Below are 22803 nucleotides of genomic sequence, written 5' to 3' on the forward strand. Positions count from 1 at the left end.
TACTTCCTTAAGAGCCCACCAAGCCTCATCTCCCTTGGCACATAGGAAAATCCAATATTGGTCTTCCAGAGTTGATAAAAGCACTGCTCACTTTCCTAGGTAGTTTTCAGGATTCATAACTGTCTCAAGGACAAAAGGTACAAGAAATGCTAATCCCTCCTTCCTCGACAAAATCCTTCCTCTTAAATTGACAGTCTCGCTGCCTTTCACTGACGCTTTAAGCAGATATCACTCCTCATTTTCCCCGAATTAACAGAAACATATACATATATAATTTCACCATTGAAAAAGAATTCCTCCAAACATGCATCACCTATGATCTCGAAAAACAGCATATCTGTTTAATTATATGTACAAAAACTGAAATCAGTTCTGAGATGGTAAAAATAAAGATTAATTTATACAATGGCCATATAATGGTGATCTTTTAAAATTACATAAAATATGATAAAACATCCTTACAAATAGCATAATCTATATATAATAGTGACCTTGACAAACAAGAAAACAAAAAGCATCAGAACTTTAAGAATTTTACAAACTTTAAAGATAACAGATAAATCAATTTTACCTCTCGCTAATTTGTTTTTAAAAAATTTAGGATCCATTAGAATATCAAAGCAGCAAATATAACTGCAACATATTTATAATAATGTGTTTAAATCACAATATAGATTGTTTTAGCAAATTCTCTAATAGGACAAGTATCTAATGATGTCTGTGCACATACAGAAATCATCATGATTGCTAATTACATTCTTCGATGCAAAAGTTCACCATGGAAATTTTCTAGGAAGGGAAATATGAAATCTGAGAAAATTCTATTTAACTGATGAGCAAAAAATTAAATGCCTCATTTTGAATTTATTCAAATAATACCCAGTTCTGCTCTCTCAATCATTCACTTCTATTAAATATGCTCCTTCCCCGAGCATCGCTATACCTATTATTATTGTTGTTGTAAATTATGGTGCTTCCTTCACACAGGCGTTATCCTTTCCCTTCTGGTAAGAGACAATACAATGTGCACAACACTATGTTAGGCTGATTGATTGTGCTTTAGTAACTATACAGGTTGAGTGTTCCTTATCCAAAAAGCTTGGAACTAGAAATCTTCCAGATTTCAGACACTTTTGGATTTGCTATAGACCATGCTATTTGAGCATTCCTAACCCAAAATACTTCAAAATCCCAAGATTTCATAATTTCAGATTATAGATACTTAAAATGTACCACAATTCCTCTTGCGAGCATAGCAAAAAGTCAAAGAGAAAAAGTGAGACATATTACATAGGAAATATGATTCCATGTCAAACTTAGATAAAAAAAACTGATTTATCATTTTGATACTTTTGAAATATAAAGACTAATACTGTATCATATTAGAATAAAGATAAGAAAAGGAAAATTTCCAAAAGGGACTTTTATAATTCTTTTTTTTTTAAATAAAAGTAGAAATTAGGGTAAATATTCAAAGTGAAAGGGGCAGAACAAGCTGCAATTTAGTAGAAAACTGCATTTCATTTAAACACATACTAACTTCATCCTGGAAGTTTAGAGAAGTGTAATAGAGTCATAAAATAAAAAGGAGTCATTTTCCAGATTTCACAAAAGGAAATGAGTACAATTAAAACTTACTTACCCAGAGAATCAATAAACAAAGAAATAATTAATATTTCAAGCACAGAGAGATTATTATGGATATGAGCAAGAAATTTCTTAAAAAAAAGTGGCAAATGAACACATAAAAAGATGCTTATCCAAAGCAGTAATCAGAGAAATTCATATTGAAACATCAGTAAGCTACCATTCACAACCATCACATTAGCGGAAGTGAAAGTTTTGTTATCAACTATTGGTGAAAACACAAAGAAACAGGGACACTCATCCTCCCCTGCTGGTGGGAGTACAAGTTACCACACTGCCTTGAAAAGCAACTTGCAACATGTAATAAAGCTGAGGATGTGAATACACTCAGAGACAGCAATTTCACTTTTAAGTATATACCTTACAGAAAAGAAGGCACATGTGCGTAAGATCAGTACAAGATGTGTAACACAGCATTGCTTATAATAGAAAAATCTCCCTAACTGCCACAAACTTTGTATTTCAGAAAGCTAGATGATCAAACTAGAAAAACTTTTATTAATGTACAAATGACAATAAAATCTGAGTGCAAACAACAGGTTCCAGATTCGATGATATCAAAGATCAAAATTATTCTAGTACATGAATTTGCTAATGTGCAATAAATATGGTATCAGCACTTATAAGTAATGCATACAGAATAAGTATCTCTATGGGATCAAAAACCATTTTAAAGTGAATCATTTATATTAATGATGGCTACACATCATTTATTAACTAGTCTATATCAATGCAACATGACTGCACATCATTAGTTGAAACAAAGATTGAAAAATCCAAGAATTTCTCCATGAAAGTACTTAATAAGGATCACTATTATGCAAATATAAAATACAACCAATGCCAAATTTTCTTTGTTATACTTCTACTCTACTCACCAAGTCTTAGTGTTAACTTCATACTTATAAAGATCATCCACCAATCCATATTTATTGCCTGGTAATGCTTTATAGCCTCCGTGAACATATATAGACTTTGTTATTTCATCATACACACTGGTGTGGCCATATCCACCTTGGACAATTGCTCCTTTAGTTTCTGGAACAAGCCAAGTGTTTGATGCTGTAACAGAAAGAAAATAAATCATGAACTTTAGGTAGTATTAAAAAATTTAACTAGTATATCAATAAAACCATCAACTTGATAACTTTAAAGATACATTTTTATGAATATACTATACCTAACATTCATTTAATCAAGAAACAACACCTATTAAATATGTGCCAGGTAGCATGTTAGGTACTAGGGCTAAAACTGAGTAATAAAATTTCCAAAAATGAAAGTAAGTTCCAAAATCCAAATTTTTGCATATGCAAGAAAAAGGAGAAACCTTATTCTTGTATATTCATATACTTTTATATTCATAAATAATTCTGAACAATATTTTTATGAAAGGCTACTATGTGAAAGACAGTGAGTTAGTTACCGATATTACAAAGAAAAAAATGATATGATCATTTGACCCTAACAAATCTAAGATCAGCTGAACAAATTCTTCACTGTGCTAGAACTTATCTCTTTTTTAAGAGTCCCACTTTCCCTTTTTTAAAGTGCTGAGGATGAAAACTTTAAAAAAAAATTCCAAGGCTCTATTGAAAACCAGGTTAATGTTAGGTTTCACCAACTGGAGCACTGGTAAGATATTAAAAGCAGAAAGGAAGAAATACTCTGCTTTTGTCCCTAGCAGCAGTAACAGCAAGTGACTACAGCCGGGAAATAGAATGGTGGCTTTCTAACACTAAGCCAGGCTGGCTCCTGTTCAGTAGCGGAAGCAGCACCTCCAGTAACTCCCAGGGGCAAATGTGACCACAGATGCCTGTGTGGGTTTGCAATAGCTTCCAGATTTCTGGGTTATCCCTTCTCTTTAGTATTTCTAGTTGTCCTGACACGTCTGTTATCAATTCCTTGTACTCAATTCCATTCTGCTACCTGTATCTAGAAGAGACTTGCATTTCCTACTTCAGATTCAGTGATAGAAGTACCAGTCATATGCAAGATATTATTTACAACAAGTCCTTGTGCCCCTGTATCTGCTTGGGAGGCCTAGAAGAAGCCTCTGGCTTTTGATCAGCCCAGCTTCAGCCGTTGCAGTCATTTGGGGAGTGGACCAGTGGATGGAAGACCTTTCTCCTTCTCTGCCTCTGCCTCTCTAACTCTACCTTTCAAATAAATAAATAAATCTCTAAAATAAAAAGGAAAATTATGGCCGGCGCTGCAGCTCACTAGGCTAATCCTCCACCTTGCGGCGCCGGCACACCAGGTTCTAGTCCCGGTAGGGGTGCCGGATTCTGTCCCGGTTGCCCCTCTTCCAGGCCAGCTCTCCGCTGTGGCCAGGGAGTGCAGTGGAGGATGGCCCAAGTGCTTGGGCCCTGCACCCCATGGGAGACCAGGATAAGTACCTGGCTCCTGCCATCGGATCAGCGCGGTGCGCTGGCCGCAGCGCGCCAGCCACAGTGGCCATTGGAGGGTGAACCAACGGCAAAGGAAGACCTTTCTCTCTGTCTCTCTCTCTCACTGTCCACTCTGCCTGTAAAAAAAATAAAAAAAGGGAAAATTTAAAAAAATTTAAAATATACAAACACCTAAGTGAAAACCTGTATTTGTTTTAAAAAATAGAAGCCATAAGGCCGGCGCTGCGGCTCACTAGGCTAATCCTCCGCCTGCAGCGCCAGCACACTGGGTTCTAGTCCCGGTTGGGGCACTGGATTCTGTCCTGGTTGCTCCTCTTCCAGTCTAGCTCTCTGCTGTGGCCCGGGAGTGCAGTGGAGGATGGCCCAGGTCCTCGGGCCCTGCACCCGCATGGGAGACCAGGAGGAAGCACCTGGCTCCTGGCTTCGGATCGACACAGCGCACCGGCTGCAGCGCACCAGCTATAGTGGCCACTTGTGGGGTGAACCAATGGAAAAAAGGAAGACCTTTCTCTCTGTCTCTCTCACTGTCTAACTCTTCCTGTCAAAAACATTAAAAAAAAATAGAAGCCATAATAATGAATAAAACTAACTAGATAGATCAAGACTACAGTGGAAATAATAAAGGAAAGAAATTGAAAGGGGCAAGCATTGGGGCACAGTGAGTAAAGCCTCCCCCAGTGACACCAGCATCCCATATGGGCACAAGTTCTAGTATGGTGGCTCTACTTCTGATCCAGCTTCCTGCTGATAGCCTAAGGAAAGCAGCAGCAGATGGCCCAAATGTTTGGGCCTCTGCCACCCATGTGGGAGACCCAATAAAGCTCCTGGCTCCTGGCTTCCGTCTGGCCCATCCCTTGCAGTTGGAGCCATCTGGGGTATGAATCAGCAGATGGAGTATCTCTCTCTCTCTCTCTCTCTTGCTCTCTCTCAAATAAATAAATCTTTTTAAAAAAATGGTAAACATAAGGATAAATCAGTAAAAGCAATCCAACCTGGGGGGGGGGGGGGGGAACAGAGGAAATAGGCTGGAAAAAAAACTGAACAGAGATCCAGGAACTATGGAAAAATAACAATCTAACATTCATATTATCAGAATCCTAGAAATAGGGTAAAAAGAGAAAGTGCACTTAAAGAAACTATTACCAAAAGTTTCAAAATTTTGTAAAAGACATAAAACTATAGATTCAAGAAACTGGGCAAATATCAAATGAGATAACTCTAAAAATACCCATGCCAAGACTTATCAGAATTAAAGTTCTAAAAGCTTACAGCAGAGAATAATCTTGAACGTAGCCAGAGAGAAATGACGTATTACTCAGTAGATTTCTCATGTGAAGCCCAAAGGAAGCAACACATTTTTCAAAGGGTGGGGGGCAGTGCAAAATAAAAGAACTGACAAGTATACATTCTACCTCAGGTGAAACCATCCTTCAGAAATTAAGAGAAAAAATTCTTAGGTAAAGAAAACCTAAAAGAATCTGTCATTAACAACCTTGCCTCCCCTTTTGACTAAAAGAAAATTTTCAAGTAGAAATCAAATGATAAAATAAGGAAACTTGAAGCACCAAGAAAGAGGAACAACAAATAAAACAGAAATACAAGTGAACACATTTTTCTTGAGGTTTATAAATCATATTTGATGATGGAAACAAAAATGATGACACCATCTGATACTAAAGACAATGATATTAAGAAGTGAAGAAGATGGGGCCAGCATTGTGGTATAGTGGGTTAAACTGTGGCCTACAATGCTGAAATCCCATACCAGAGTGCTGGCTCGAGTTCCAGCGGCTCCTCTTCTGAGCCAACATCCTGCTAATACATCTGGGAAGGCAGCAAAAAATGGCCCAAGTACTTGGGCCACTACCATCCTGTGGGAGATCAGGATGGAGCTCCAGATTCCAGACCTGGCTGTTGTCACCATTTGGGGAGTGAACCAGCAGATGGAAGCTTGGTTTCATTTGCTTTCACTCTCTCTCACTCTTTCAAATAAATGAATAAAGCCTTTTCTAAATAAATAAATAAGATTGGAGAAGGCAAAGGGGTGTAAGTAAAACCAAAGTTTCTACAGTTCATGTGAGGCTGTAAACTATATAAAAAGACATTCTATAAGTAAATCAAGATGGAATCCTCAGTTATTCATGTAACCCACAGGAAGCAAGTAAAGAGAAACAAAGGCACAAGAGGAAACACATAAAAATAATTAATATAATATAAGACTTACGTACTAATACATAAATATTGTCTTAAATATAAATAGCCCATTTATATAACATTCTTGAAATGACAAAGTTATAGAAATGAAGAAAAAACTGGCAGTTGTCAGGAGTTGCAGTAGAAGGAAGCTGGTGTGATCTGAATGGACAATGTTAAAAAATCTTTGGGACGATGATATTACTTTCTATCATGACAGTAATGAGCAACTATTCTGTGTTGTGACTATGGTGACAGATACAGAATAGTAAAACAATGCTCAATAACCCAAAAGACATGAAAGGGGAAACAGGAAACACACAGAAAACAAATAATAAAGGAATAGACTTAAATTTAAACATATCACCAATTATGTGAAAGAACTTAATAATGGAGAAAAATGAAATCACATGAAACATACAATCAAAAAGGCAGTAAAAGAAAAAGAGAAATGGATAGGATAATCAGGGAGCAACAAAAATGCATGTTTAAAGACTGGGAACAGGAGAGGGAAGTAGAAGGCTAGGAATGTGGGTAGAAGGTCAGAGCCCTGGCACAGGTTAATCCTCTGCCTGCGGTGCCGGCATCCCATATGGGCGCCAATTCTAGTCCACTGCTCCTCTTCCAATCCAGCTCTCTGCTATGGCCTGGGAAAGCAGTGGAAGACAGCTCAAGTCTTGGGACCCTGCATCCACACGGGAGACCAGAAGGAAGCACCTGGCTCCTGGCTTCGGATCGACGCAGCTCTGGCCATTGCGGCCATTTGGGGAGAGAACCAACGGAAGGAAGACCTTTCTCTTTGTCTCTGCCTCTCACTGTCTGTAACTCTACCTCTCAAAAAAGGAATGTGGGTGGAATGGCAGATACAGTGGGAAAAATTACTATGCTCTTAAAGTTGTATTTATGAAGTGCGTGCAAATAAATAAAAAATAAAGTTACAATAGAATGGTAGGTTCAGAAAAAAAAGCATGTTAAAAAGCATATTGACAATTACAATGACCGTGAACTGTCTAAAAACACTATCCATCACATTGGGGAAAAAAGTAAAACCCACCTATATGCTATCAAAAAATGAAAACATATGACAGTGTAAACTCACTGGTAAAAGTAAGTACACAGTCAAATTTAAAATACTCTTAATACTATAATGGTGATAATATAAGCCACTTATTTTATTATTATGGTTATTATGGGTAAAAGACAAAACTGAAATATAATTGCTACAATAATCAGGAAGGGATATACAACATAAAATATAAATTGTGACATTGGAAACAAAATACGGGAGGTGGAGTAAAATTATTATTTCATATAATAAATGTTGAGTTGTCAGTGGTTTAAAGTAACCTGATAAAACTACAAAACACTTATAGAAGCTTCATAATAACCACAAAGTAAAAATCTATAGTACATACATAAAGACAAAAAGAATCAAAACATATCAATGCAGAAAATTATCTAAAAACAAAGAAAGGGGCCGGCGCTGTGGCACAGTGGGTTAATGCCCTGGCCTGAAGCGCCGGCATCCCATATGGGCACCAGTTCGAGACCCAGCTGCTTCACTTCTGAGCCAGCTCTCTGCTGTGGCCTGAGAAAGCAGTAGAAGATGGCCCAAGTCCTTGGGCCCCTACACCCATGTGGGAGACCCAGAAGAAGCCCCTGGCTCCGGATCGGCACAGCTCCAGCTGTTGCGGCCATTTGGGGAGTAAAAATTGGATGGAAGACCTTTCTCTCTCTGCCTATCCTTTCTCTGTGTAAATCTGACTTTCAAATAAATAAATAAATAAATCTTGAAAGGAAGAAAGGGAGGGAGGGAGGGAAGGAGGGAGGAGGCAAGCAACAAGGAATAAAGGAACAAAGTTTCCATAAATCAAGACAACAATTAAACTTGCAATACTAAATCTTTATCTACCAGTAATTACTTTCAATGTAAATACATAAAATTTGCAAACCAAAAACACAGAGTATCTGAATGATAAAAAATTATTTTTAAAGACTCAACTAAATGCTACCTACCATATACTCAATTTATCTTTCAGGATACACATAGGTTGAAAGTGAAATAATATAACAAGATACTTCATGAAAATGAAAATAGTACCTTCTGATTCCATTTTACATGAACTTTCTGAAGTTCCATTGTATATGTGTTCTGATTTTTTATCTAGGTTCAAAAATTCATTTTGTAGTGGTACAATTAGTGGTTCCTTTAAAATATTTTAAAATACCTAATTGATTAAAATTTCTAATGTTAAAGATAAATAAATATATTGATTGCAAAAGAAAAGAAAATGGAAAATAAAAGCAAGTAAGGATAAGTACACTTAGAAAAAACAGAATTAAGGCCACAAATTGTAAAATGAGACAAAAGTCATCGTACAATGATAAAAAGATTGATTCATCAAGAACATACAGCAATTCTACTTACACATGGGTCCAACATTGGAGCACTTATAGAAAACAAGTAGTAACAGATATTAAGGGACACAGAGACTGCAAACAATGAGAACAGAGGATTTCAATATACCACTTTCAACAATGGAAATCATCCAAATTATCATAAAACCATATTGGACTTGAACTACAATTTTTTTAAGATTTTATTTATTTGAGAGGCAGAGTTTCAAACAGTGAGAGGGAGAGATAGAGAGAAAAAGGTCTTCCATCCACTAGTTGACTCCCCGAATGGCCACAACAACCAGAACTGCACCAACCCGAAGCCAGGAGCAAGGAGCTTCTTCCAGTTCTCCCACATGGGTGCTAGGGCCCAAGCACTTGCGCCATCTTCCACTGCTTTCCCAGGCCATAGCAGAGAGCTGGATCAGAAGAGCAGCAGCTGAGACTAGAACTGGCACCCATATGGAATACCAGCGCCAGAGGCGGAGGATTAACCTATCACACCACAGCATCAGCCCCAAACTACATTTTTTAACTTAATATTTAATTGACTATTTTTTGTGATAACATGTTTTTGATTCACATTATAGTCAAAGGCTTAATGTCTCTATTAAATAAAAAGTTCAACAAATAAAAATAAAAGATCACAGTCCAGCAGGAAATTAGGCAAGGGCTATTTACAGTAATCAATGAAAAGATGTTCAACTTCAGTCATATAAAGTAAATTTTAAAATACTCCAAAAATCATTAAAACTACTGTAGCATATAATTCCTATAAACTGTTTGATAAAGATTTAAAACAACAGGCATTTACTGAACAGTCCATCCAATAGCAAAGGAATGAATACACACCTTCTCAACCACACAGGGAACATTCTCCAAGACAAGGTCATATCTTAGACCACAAAATAAATCTTAACAAATTTAAGAAAACCAAATTAATAACATCAAATATCTTTTCCACACAGGGGGAATTCATAAGATCAAAAAATATGTAAAAATTAAGTAACATGCTCTTTAAACAACCAAAGAAGAAAATAAGAAAATTAAATCACAAGACAAATGAAAATGTAAATACAATGTACCATAATTTATAAGATGCAGCAAAAAGATCTAAGAGGGAATTTTATATCTATAAATGTCCACATCAAAAAGGAAAAAGATCTCCAATAAACTAAAGTTATACTTCAAGGAAGTTAAAAAAAAAAAAGGAAGAAAGGAAGAAGCTAAACAAATACTTAAAATGAATAACAGAATAAATGAAATAGAGACTAGAAAAAAACAAGATCAACAAGAAAAGATAATGAAACTAACAGTTGGTTTTTAGAAAAAATAAAATCAACAAATCCTCAGTAAAACTGTTTAGAAAAAAGAGAAAACTCAAATAAAATCAGAAATAAAATGAGACATTATAACTGATAGCAGAGAAATACAAAGGATCGTACGAGACTACTATGAACAATTATATGCCAACAGATTGAATAACCTAAAAAAAAAAGAAGGATGAATTACCAGATACATACACTCTAACAAGTCTGAATCAAGAAGATAAGGAAGACAGCACTGTGGAGAAGTAGGCTAGGCTTCCACCTGCAGTGCCCACATCCCATATGGCCACTGGTTCGTGTCCCGGCTGCTCCTCTTCCCAGCCGGCTTTCTGTTTATGGCTTGGGAAAGTAGTGGAAGATGGCCCAGTTGCTTGGGCCCCTGCCTCTCAAGTATATAAATAAATCTTAAAAAAAAAAAAAAGTGAAGAAACCTGAACAGACTAATTATAAGGATAATGAATAAGCAATCAAAAAGTTCCCAAAAAATAAAAGCCAAAGACCACATGGCTTCAATGGTTGAATTCTCTCAAATATTTAAAGAAATAATGACAATTTTTCTTTTAAATATTGAAGAAAATAGACTCCTCTTCCACAAATTATTTTCTAAGGCTAACACTAACCTGATAAGGCACTACAAAGAAAGAAAAAGTACAGGACAATATTCATGATGAACACAAATACAAATATCCTCAACAAAATGGCAGCAAACTGAATCCAACAGAATAATAAAAAGATAATTCACCATGATGAAATCCAATTCACCACAGGAATGTAAGGATGGCTCAACATATGCATGTCAATAAATGCAATATACCCCAACAAGAAAATAAAGGACAAAAATATATGATATCTCAACAGACATACAAAAGGTATTCATAAAATTCAACATCCCCTAATAATAAAAAAGGACAAAAACTGTTTATCTTCACCAGATATATAAATCTCAGCCACTGAAATAAAATTATGTCTGATATAATTAATCATTAGGGAAGTGCAGATAGTAAGATATCACTATCAGTAAGATAGTGCATAGTAAGATATCACTAAAACACCTATCATTTAAAAACTAACAATGCCAAGTATTGGTGAGGATGTTAATAGGAACTCTCATATGCTGCAAGTAGGTTGCAAAGAATATTATCACTTGGTAAACAGTATGGCAGTTTCATATAGTTAAATACCACACAATCCAGCAATCCCACTCTCCAATACTTACACAACAAAAACATATGCCCTGCTCCCCACGTAGGATCTCTGTCCTTAATGTGTTTTACTATGAAACTTAAAGACAACACTACTAATCGAACAATACCCTATACCTTATGCGGTTGTGTGAGGGCAGCCTGTTGAAATCCTTGCTTAGTGTATACTAAGTTGATCTTCTCTATATGAAGGTAATTGAAAATGAAACTCGATGAAGGGCAGGTTGGGAGAGGGAATGGGAGAGGGGAAGGCCGCAGGAGGGAGGGAGGTGGGGGGGAGCCACAACAATACAAAAGTTGCACTTTGTAAATTCACATTTATTAAATAAAAAATATATGTCCACATAAAGACTTGTATGCAAATAGTCATAACAGATTTTTTCAAAAGATATCAAAACTGTACCCAAATGTCCACTAACAGGTAAATGTGTAAACAAATTGAGTTTCATCCAAAGACACAAAAAGGAGCCAACTGCTGATACAGGAAAAAAATATGGATGTCATGGATGCCGTTTTGTGTCCCGGCTGCTCCACATCCAATCCAGCTCCCTGCTAATGGACTGGGGAAAGCAGCAGAAAATGGCCCAAGTATTTGGGCCCCTGCCACTGCAGCCATCTGCGGAGTGAACTAGCAGATAGAAGATCTCTCTCTTCTCTGTCTCTCCCTCTCTTTCAAAACAAATCTTTAAGAAAATGTGGATATTATCATGCTAAGTTGTAGAAATCATATAAGATCACCTTCTATAGGATTCCCCTATACAAAATTCAAAGTGAGGCAAAATTACAGTGACATAGCAAACTGGATTGGAGAATCATAAGACAGTGACTCAACAGTGGCATTAGTAAACTTCTCAAGGTGATAGAAATGTGTCTGTCTTAACTGATGTGGTACTTACGGAACTATTCACATTTGCCAAAGCTAATCAAGTTACACTCTTAAAATCCAAGTTATTATACATACATATGTATTTGCTGGTGATAACTAAATCTGCCTCTCAGTGCTCCCCATCTTAGCATGCTGCATTTCCATTTTTCTAGTTACTAAATCAGTATCTTAGAGCTATCCTTGACTCTTCTCTCTTACATTCTAATTTGTTCTCTCAGCCAATTCTGTTGTTTACACTTTCAAAACAAATAAAAAACCCAAATCCATTCAAGTGACTCCTCTGCTAATACACCATTCTAGGACAATTTCCTTATCCATCTAAATTACTGATCTCTAAAAATGCACAATGCAGGAGAAAAGATTTTTATTTAGTTAATTGTTATACTGACTGCTGACACAGACTGATAATGATATATTGAGATCCTAATAAACCACCAACTATTTATATTGTTCTGTGTGGTGCCAAAGAGATGTTTAAGCTACGTTTAAGATCCAGCCTGCATGCACACAGCAATCCTCCATCCACCCCTACTCATAATCAAAGCCACACTGTTTTCTTGTCCCATTTTCCCAAGCCCTTTTTATACCCATTAGGGAGCCTCTTTTAGCTCTCCTCAGAAAATCTCATTTCATGAATAAAAAACCTCATACTCTTCTCAGTGTTATATGTAACACAGTCCTTCTCAACATCTAGACCATATTTAGTGAGGTAGAAGATCCATTTTGTCTTTGTGGGATGACCATAATACACCAGATCACTATAGCCTTTAGGGCAAAAACATTACTAAATATTTATCATTATAAATTGCTTTAAAGTCAATATTCTAGAAGAGTAACATAACTTCAAAATATATACACCAAAAGTTGAAAAAATATATAAAATCGACATCATCATAGAAAATTTGATGTACATTTCCCAGTAATTGACAGCATTAGTCAAACTACCATTAGAGATCTAAAAGATTTTAGCATAAACAATGTACTAAATTTAGTGAAATACTGACATTTGCAGCAAAGTGGTTGGACCTAAGTATCACTGATTTGAATGAAATGAGCCAGACACAATACAAACATGACATTCTCTCCCTCATATATGGAGGTTTAAAAAAAAAGTCAAAATGAACTTAGAAGAGTGATTAGTAGAGGTTGAGTAACTATAGTTCACAATAATGTATTATACACTGTATAAAAAACTAGAAGAGAGGAGCTGGTAGGCTTCAAGCACAAAGAGAGGAAAAAGGGAAGACTAGTAGCATGGTTTTATCAGTTTACAGTGTGTATATGTGTTGAAATAGTGCACTGTACCCCATAAAATTGTACAAGTATCATATGTTTAAAATTTTTGATAGTATTTTTAAAATAAACAGGAGTGAGCATTTGGCCTAAGTTCCAGTCCTAGCTCAGCTTCCTGCTAAAATGCACCTTGGTGGGGGCGGGGTGGGGGGGGATGGGAGGGGAGGAAGGGTGTTAGGCAGGTGATGGCTTAAATACCTGCTTCCCTGCCACCCACATGAGGGACCTGGATTGACTGGATTGATTCAAAGCTCCCGGCTTTCACACGGCCCACCCCTGGTTATTGGGTGTATTTAGGGGAAGAACTAGCAGGTGGAAGTTCTTTCTCTGTTTGCCTCTTTCTCTTTCAAACAGTGAAAATAAATAAATTAAAAGTATTAAAAAGGAAGCAAACAAATGTATTATGCCATTTTGGAATAAAGTTCTGGCACTTTTCTTAAAAAGTTTAAGATACATGTTGTGGGGAGCAGCTTGGACTAGACTAAGTTACTGGAATTAAGACTTATTCTATGCATCTGCTCTCCTGTGGGGAGCAGCTCGGACTAGACTAAGTTACTGGAATTAAGACTTATTCTATGCATCTGCTCTCCTACAATATGGCGCTGGGAGAGGAGAAAACAGCTTCTACCCAGCTGCCTCCAGTTCAACCAATAAACTGTAGGACTTGCTCCTGATTGGAGAGCAGCGTACTCGGCGTGTGGGCAGCCGAGTTGGGATTGGCAGAGGAGGACTATAAGGGAGGAGAGAGACGGCATGCACCAGGAACATCTATGGGGAACATCTAAGGGAACCCGTGCAGCCCCCGAGAAAGCCGGCCGGCGGTGTGCCGCTCCCCTGCGGAAGTGGGGAATGTGGCCAGGGGGAACTGCCCTTCCATGGAGGTGGAAGGGACAGTAGCCAACCCGGGAAGAACCAGCAGCAAACCCGGGGAGGGCCGAGCAGACGAAAGAACAGCGCAGGGTCCTGTGTCGTTCCTCCACGAAGAGGGGGAGCGACATAATGGTGCCGTGACTCGGATATGAAGCCTAGGCAGGGTTTAGTGTCGTTCCCCCATGAAGACGGGGAGCGACACATGTTCCTTCTGATATAGCATTAGACAAGAGAAACAAAAACATGTCCATAAGTAGTAGACTTATACAGGAATGTTCATGGCAGTAATATTCACATTAGTCCAGAATTATAAACAGCCCAGGTGTCCATCAATAGGAGAAACCATAAACAAATACATTAATACACTGGAATAATACTCAACAAAAAGGAACAAATTACGAATGCATACATGTCTGAATCTTAACATGGAAGTGAAAGAAGTCTTACACAAAAAGTATGCATAATATATATGAAATTCTAGGCAAAACTACTTCATGGAGGGAAAAGAAATCAGGTATTGGGGAGAATATGGTCTAGGAAGAGTCATTAGAGAACTTTCTCAGGTGACAGTAAATGTTCCATTATCTTGGTAAGAATTTGGGTTTGGAGGCTGGTATTGTGGTATAGCAGATAAAGCTGCAGCCTGAGGCACTAGCAGCCCATATGGGTACTGGTTCAAGTTCCACCTGCTCCACTTCTGACCCAGCTCCCTGCTAATATTTCTGGGAAAGTAGTGGAGAAAAACCCAAGTCCATGGGCCCAAGTGCAGGAGCACCCACATGAGAGACCAAGAAGCTCCTGGCTCCTGGCTCTGAACCAGCTCAGCTCCGGTCATGGTGGCCATTTGGGGAGTAAACCAGCAGAAGGAAGAGCGTTCTCTCTCTCTGGCTTATGCTAGCTTACTTGCTCTCTCTCTCTCTCGCTCTCTCGCTCTCTCCTTGCCTTTCAAATAAATATTTTTTAAAAAGAATTTGGGCTTCACAGACACATATATTTACCAACAGTCATATGGTACACTAAAGATACATGCACTCCCCTGCATGCAACTTTTAGGTTTTACTATGAATAAAAAACTCTAGTTAACAGTAGGCATGCTATTGTCTTTACAGGTCAAGTGATGTTTTCAACTTTCTTTAAAATGCACAAAATAATAAGGCCAGCGGCATGGTATAGCAGGTAAAGCTGCCGCCTGTGGTGCCATATGGGCAACGGTTTGAGTCCTGGCTACTCCATTTCCGATCTAACTCCCTGCTAATGCACCTTTGCAAGCAGTGGAAATTGGCGCAGGCACTTGGGACCCTGCACCCACAAGGGAGACCTGGAAGAGGCTCCTGGCACCGGGCTTCAGATCGGCCCAGCTCCAGCTGTTACAATCATTTGGGAAGTGAACCAGCAGATGAAATATCTCTCTCTCTCTCTCTGCCTCTCCTCTGTAACTCTTTCAAATAAATAAATTTTTTAAAAATGCCCAAAAAAGATTGTTAGAGAGAGAGCTACAGTATATGAAAAAGTAAAAAGTTAACATAAAATTGATTTTTTAACAATTTGGCCTGATTTTAATGTTTTTCAAGTATTATTTTGACATAGAACCTAGGTTTAAGTTATGAACATTTGACAGTGTTCATTTATCTAACCACGCCTGAGGTTACTAAGGACTTAACCATTTCTTTTTAAAGATTGTATTTGTTTATTTGAAAGGTGGAGTTACAGAGAGGAGGGGGGGAAGAGACAGAAAGGTCTTTATCCAGTAGCTCACTTCCCAAATGGCCACAGGGGCCAGAGCTGAGCCAATCTGAAGCCAGGAGCCAGGAGCTTCTTCCAGATCTCCCACACGGGTGCAGGAGCCCAAGTACTTAGGCCATCTTCTACTGCTTTCTGAGGCCACAGCAAGGAGCTGGATCAGAAGAGGAGCAGCCGGGACACAAACTGATGCCCATATGGGATGTTGAAGCTGGAGGCGGCAGCTTCACCCACTTTGCCATGGAGCTTGCCCTGACTTAACCATTTTATAATACTACAAAATCACAAAATTTAAGTAGTAGATACATAAGAATTTATAATCCGATTATATCTATTTTAAGTACTTTTAATTATCTGTAATAATTTAGATGGGCAGAGGACTGTCAAATATGTTCTCTCACCATAATCAAGTAAGCCAGAAATCAAAAACAAATGAAATTTTTAAATCCCATGATTAAAATTTTAAACCATACTTCTTCTTATGCTGATTTGTGTCCAAGAAGAAATTACTATGTAAGTATTATAAATTTGAACACCAACAATTAAAATACTACATACCAAATTATATAGGATACTGTGGCCATGTTTATATGTATAGTCATTTACTCATTTATTTATTCTAGAGACAGAGAGAGAGAGAGATGGAGAGAGACCACTCCTCAAATGTCTATGACAGCCAGGACTAGGCAGAGGTTTAAAGAGCAAATCGGGAACTGAATCCAGGTTTCCCAAGAGTCACTAGCTTGATCCATCACTGCTGTCTCTCAGGGCCTGCAGTAGGAGGAAGTTGGAGATTTGAGCCAGAGGCAGGTATTGAACCCAGGTACTCTGAAATGGGATGTGGGTATCTCAACCAGCATCTAAACTGTTAAGCCAAACACTTGTCCCATGCTATAGCTTTAAATGCATACATAACAGTATTTCAAAATGTTGGTAGAAAATGGACTTAAAAGATAATTTTATTTGGTGCAAAAATATTTGAAATCCATGCATATAAGAGAGGGGTCTTAAAAGTTCATGTAAAATGTGTACTATGAAAAACAGTACATACAAATTTCAAATTTTTTTGCTCCTAAATAAACTTAATTCCATTTTTCCTCAAACATGCTAAAGTCCTCTCATATATAAAGAACATTCAAAAGAAGAATGCATGAAAGATGATGAATGAAGCATCAAAATAAAAAGCAGGGAAAAGCATACCACAGCAAAAAATGCACACTAAAAGGAGTTCATAATAAAAAAATCAACTAATAAAACAGACAAATGAATTTCAAAAACAAATAATTCACTAACCCCAAAAGTTGGGGCTTTGAAAAGCATAAAGATGGGGCCAGCTTTGTGGCATAACAAGTTAAGCCATCACATGCAACACTGGAACCCCTAAATGGGCACTGGTTCTGGGTGCTCTGCTTCCGATTCACATGCCTGTTAATGCCCTGGAAAATCAGTGGAAGATGCCATAAGTCCTTCATCCCCTGCACCCACGTGAGAGACCTAAATGAAGCTCCTGGCTCCTGGCTTCGTCCTGGCCCATCCCCAGTCATAGAAGCCACTTGGAAAGTGAACCAGCAGGGTAGAAGATATCTCTCTCTCTCTCTCTCTCTCTCTCTCTCTCTCTCTCTCTCTGTAACTCAGCCTTTCAAACAAATAAAATAAATCTTTTTTTAAAAGAAAAGTATAAAGATTTATAGTCTCCTGTATAATCTAATCACAAAAGTAAAAAAGTCCAAGCTGCCAATATTAGGAATATGAAAGAGAACATGGCTGCAGAATACTTCTAAATTCACTAAAAGAGAACACTTTTGGTTAATGCACTTGAAACTTTACATAATTAAACTATGAAAACATTAGATCATCAAGTCTCACAAGAAGAGAGAAAAAACTTTAGCAGTCCTATAACTATAAATAAATTGAATCTGATTTGAAAACATTGCCACAATGAAGTCTCCAGACTCAGATGCCTTCATCAACAACTTGTACCAGACATTTTTGAAAAAAGCAGTGATGACAACGTCTGTCAAATACTGGAAAGAAGAATGAAATTTAGAAAATAGGCAGCAGAGCTAGCAAAACAGAAATTGTCTGGAAGAAGTCATGGTTTTTATTTTTTTTTATTTTTATTTTTTTTTATTTTTTTGACAGGCAGAGTGGACAGTGAGAGAGAGAGAGACAGAGAGAAAGGTCTTCCTTTGCCGTGGGTTCACCCTCCAATGGCCGCCGCGGCCGGTGCGCTGCGGCTGGCGCACCACGCTGATCCGATGGCAGGAGCCAGGAGCTTATCCTGGTCTCCCATGGGGTGCAGGGCCCAAGCACTTGGGCCATCCTCCACTGCACTCCCGGGCCACAGCAGAGAGCTGGCCTGGAAGAGGGACAACTGGGACAGAATCCGGCACCCCGACCGGGACTAGAACCCGGTGTGCCGGCACCGCAGGTGGAGGATTAGCCTAGTGAGCTGCGGCGCCGGCCAGAAGTCATGGTTTTATCCCAATATCCTAAAGGCATGCAAGGGCAATATTCAAAAATTAACAATAATTATTTAACATCTGAAAGTATATAGTCAGTATTCAAATTTGTAATAATTTTATAAACTTATTTTTATAGATGTATTTATTTATCTGAAATACAGAGTGAGTGAGAGTGAGAGAAAGGGAAGCAGGGAGGGAGAGAGGAAAGGTAAAGGGGGGGGGGGGGAATGAATGAATCTTCCATCTACTGATTCAATCTCCCAAATGCCTACCACAGCAGGGGATGGCCAGGCCTAAGCCAGAACTCCATACAGTCTCCCACATGAGTGGGAGAGACCCAAGTACTGAGGTCATCATCCACTGCCCTCCCAGGTACATTAACAGAACTAGATTGAAAGCAGAGTAGCCCCTACTCAAACTAACACTGTAATGTGGGATGCAGATGTAAGCAGCAAGACACCCAAACTTTTATTAAGTTTGTTGGAATCAGGATCTAAATGTAACCCACACGTTGCAGTTGTCCAAGAAGTTATCTCCAAGTCTTTTAAATCTATAGGTTCTCCATCTTTTTTATTGCGAATATTTTGCTCAACAGTATTTACCAATTTCTAGAATAAAGGCTAATGATCATTGACCCAAAAAAGGAAGAAACTAAATCTTTAGACAGCAGACTTAGGAATCAAAAGCAAAAATGGGCTGAACTTATCTTAATGATAAATGTCAAATACTTCACTGAGAGTCCAACATTAATCACACAAGTACAGGATACAGTAATCTTATTTCACAGCAGTTACATAAAAAACTAGTGAACTAAGACAAATTTTTTGTTTATAAGTGAACAGAATAATATTAGTATAAAATACAAATTTAGGTTACATTAATAAAGTTAACAAAATATCTTGTCTAGAAGAAGGTAAAATAATGATTTCACATGAGGTAGCATGCTTTGTTAAAATGTTAGGTATGAATGGGTCATTACAAAGTATAGTTTTTCCAGGGAGAGTGGTAAAGATTACAAAAAGACAACAAAGATAATGTTTATCTTATACAATCCTGATTTGCAATTATCTACCAAGGTGATCATTGGCCAGTTCTACACAACATCTGTGCCTCAGCTTCCTTATCTGTAAATTGGAGTAAAAAACAGCATGTATTATTGCTTGAGGGTTAAATAAAATTACAAGGGGCTGGCGCTATGGCATAGCAGGTAAAACTGCCACCTGCGGTGCCGGCATCCCACGTGGGTGCCTGTTCAAGACCTGGCTGCTCCACTTCGAATCCAGCTCTCTGCTATGACCAGGGAAAGCAGTGGAAGATGGCCCAAATCCTTGGGCCCCTGCACCAACATGGGAGACCCTAAAGAAGTCCTGGCTCCTGGCTGCGGATCAGCGCAGCTCCCGGCATTGCGGCCAATTAGGGAGTGAACCAACGGATGGAAGACCTCCCTCCCTCCCTTTCTCTCTCTCTCTCTGCCTCTCCTCTCTCTGTGTAACTGTGACTTTCAAGTAAAATAAATAAATAAATAAATCTTTAAATAATAAAATTACAATACCTTGTAAGAATTAAGCCCTTAATAAATATTAGCTATTGCCATTATTATTGGAAAATATTCTTTAAATCATTCAGTGTTAATATAAGGTATTATCAAAAAAGATTTGGAATGGAAACCACGTCACATAAAGACTGAAGGAAACAGGATGCTTGCCTAAAAAACTAAAGCTGTTAAAACAAGATATTCCTGAAGAATATTTGAAAGGTCAATATGTGGAAGAGTGATTAAATTGCCAGGATACAGTTCTGTATAATCATGAAAAAAACAAGAAATACAAATTCCAAGCATGCATATTTCTTCTAAATAAAATTTTAAAGTTTATCAAATATAATGTCTGCCTTTTAAGTCATGATTTATCTACCAGTGAAAGAATGCTAACCAGAGACAGAAAATATCAAAATTTTCTGGATATGAATGCACCTCTCCTGAAATTTTTTAATACAGTCAATGCATAGATTTAAATATATGTATAATAAACATATAAATTTTAAATAATTTTAAAGGATATGGTTTAAAATTTTCACTTACCAAAACTATAGCCTTTTAATATATTATTTTCTGAAACAATAAATATAAAAATATAAAATTTTAACAGTAGCTTTTGACACAATTTATTAAAATGATATTTTACTCATTATATTGAAACTCTTTCATATTTCTTAATTAGTTCTGAGAAGTTCTAAATGAAACTTGACCACAAATGCTAAGACTAATATAAGCTCACAACAAAATTTTGCTTTTGATGATGCCTATGATTAAATTACTTTTAAACTGGAGATTTTTCCTACTAAAAATTCCTATCCTGACCTAGCAGTTAAGATTCCAGTTAAGAAGACTACAATTCCAGTATTTTGCAATACAGACCCTGGGAGGTGGCTGGTGATGGCTTTAGTAGCTGGATCCCTGCCATCCATGTGGGATACCAAGGTTAACTTCCCCACTCCAAGCTCTGGCCCTGACCAAGCTCTGGTCATTGTGGGCATCTGGGGAGTAAACCAGTAGGTGGGAGCTCTCTCTTTCTCTCTGCGTCTCAATAAAAAAAGAACTATTATAAAAGTTCCTAATTGCCATTACCTAACACATTTATATTATAATCTATATTTTTAGATGTTTTCCAAAAATCAATGTACAATTTATACTTAACATTATAGAATTTTGAAAAATTACATGATGCTCAAAGCAGAAGAAAAAGTCACATTGCATCACTACATTTTAAAAAAAGAAATAATTATCCTTCTCTGTATAACATGTCAAAAATAAAACTTTAATTTTTAATCAAAAAGAAGAAATTAAGAGAAAATGACATGAATAACGGCTTCTCAACTACACCTCCCAAAGGCATGAAACATACTAAAGAAAACATTACTATTATACTCACCTTGAGACTCACATTGAGATTCTTAGAAAGTTTATGAGGTATTGCTAACTCAAAGTGAAATAAATTTCCCTCAGGACTAACCCAGAAGAGCTTTATGGTCCAAGTTAGTAAAACCATCCACATAATTCCCCTCTGAGATTTATAGATTCCCTAAAGTCATAATTCTAAGTATAACAAAAAAGGACAAACTGACGTTTCCTTCACTGCCACTGAAAATTCACAGGAATTCTTACTACATTCAGTTAAATATATACTTTAAACCAAATACGAAAAACAAATACACTTCTTCAATTTCCACCATTTTTGCAAATTTAATTTCAATGGTGTGACCAAGCTGCACTAACAAAGGAAATTTAACACTTGTTACTTAGAATCACTGTTAAAACAATTTGTTCCATTAATCAGAAGTGCACTCTCCCTCCCTCTCTCTCATACACACACTGTATAACCATTCCCGTTGTCCTTATATATTTAAGTGCATATTTCTTAACAAAAAGCACCCTTTACACAACCACATCAGTTATCAGCTTAAGAAATCTGACATTTGGAATGCCTGTTCCCCTGCCAAGTAATATTAGTCCCTTTAACTGTCAGCTTGGCACACCCACCTTCCCAGGATGCACCAGTCTCACCCAGGACCAGGATGCATGCTAAGACCCAAGCCCATTTGTATATCTGATTAAGGTACCACCCCCTGTATCACAAAAAGAGGTGGAGAGTGAAGGAGAGGTCTCTTTTCACCTTGGACCAAGCTTCAAGGTACTGCTCTCATTTTCTGTCTCTCTTTCACAGGCAAACCTCTGGCCTACTCATCATGAGTATTTCTCCTTCACAACATATTTTTATCCAGCATAAAATCTAGTGTGTGATCACCAATTGTCATACATATGTGTATGACATACATGTGTATGACATAATATGTATGACTACATTGTATAGCTATGTCAACATTCAGTTGTCATGTTTCTTTTGACTCCTTAAATCCTACACAATTTTTCAACCTTTGTCTACTAAAACATTGATCTTTTTTTTTTAAAGATTTATTTCTTTGAAAGGTAGAGTTACAAAGGAGAGACAGGGGTGGGGGGTGGGGAGAGATTCCATCTGCTGGTTCACTCCCCCAAATGGCTGCAATGGCCAGGGTGGACCAAACTCAAATCAGGAGGAAAGAGCTTCATCCAGGTCTCCCACATGGGTCCAGGGGCCCAGTGATATGGGTCATCTTCTGCTGCTCTCCAAGGGCCATTAGCAGGGAGTTGGATTGGAAGTGGAGCATCCAGAACTCAAACCAGCACCCACATGGAATGCCCACTTCACAGGTGGCAGCTTAACTAGCTATGACACAATGTCGCTACCCAGCACAGACGTTCTTAAAGAATAAGGGTCTCCCCTTTTTAAAACAGAATGTCCCTCATTTGAAATTTGTCTGGTATTGCATAAT

At 37.7% G+C, this 22803-nt stretch overlaps 1 protein-coding gene across 7 annotated transcripts in view; it reads right to left on the reverse strand.

Annotated features, from left to right (window-relative positions):
• Nucleotides 1–22803, reverse strand: part of ATRNL1 (attractin like 1) — an 818312-nt gene that overhangs the window by 686441 nt on the left and 109068 nt on the right. For all 7 annotated transcript variants that reach the window (XR_011382205.2, XM_089314254.1, XM_070057169.2 and 4 more), the window contains one exon: nucleotides 2526–2709. Coding sequence is in view for 6 of the 7 variants with exons in the window: in XM_089314254.1 (XP_089170380.1) it covers nucleotides 2526–2709 (184 nt within the window). In the remaining variant the exon portion in view is untranslated. The remainder of the gene's footprint in view (nucleotides 1–2525; nucleotides 2710–22803) is intronic.

The sequence above is a fragment of the Oryctolagus cuniculus genome, chromosome 15 (genome assembly GCF_051225735.1).
Source record: "Oryctolagus cuniculus isolate XC-2025 breed Fujian yellow rabbit chromosome 15, ASM5122573v1, whole genome shotgun sequence".
In the NCBI taxonomy this organism is placed as follows: Eukaryota; Metazoa; Chordata; class Mammalia; order Lagomorpha; family Leporidae; genus Oryctolagus; species Oryctolagus cuniculus.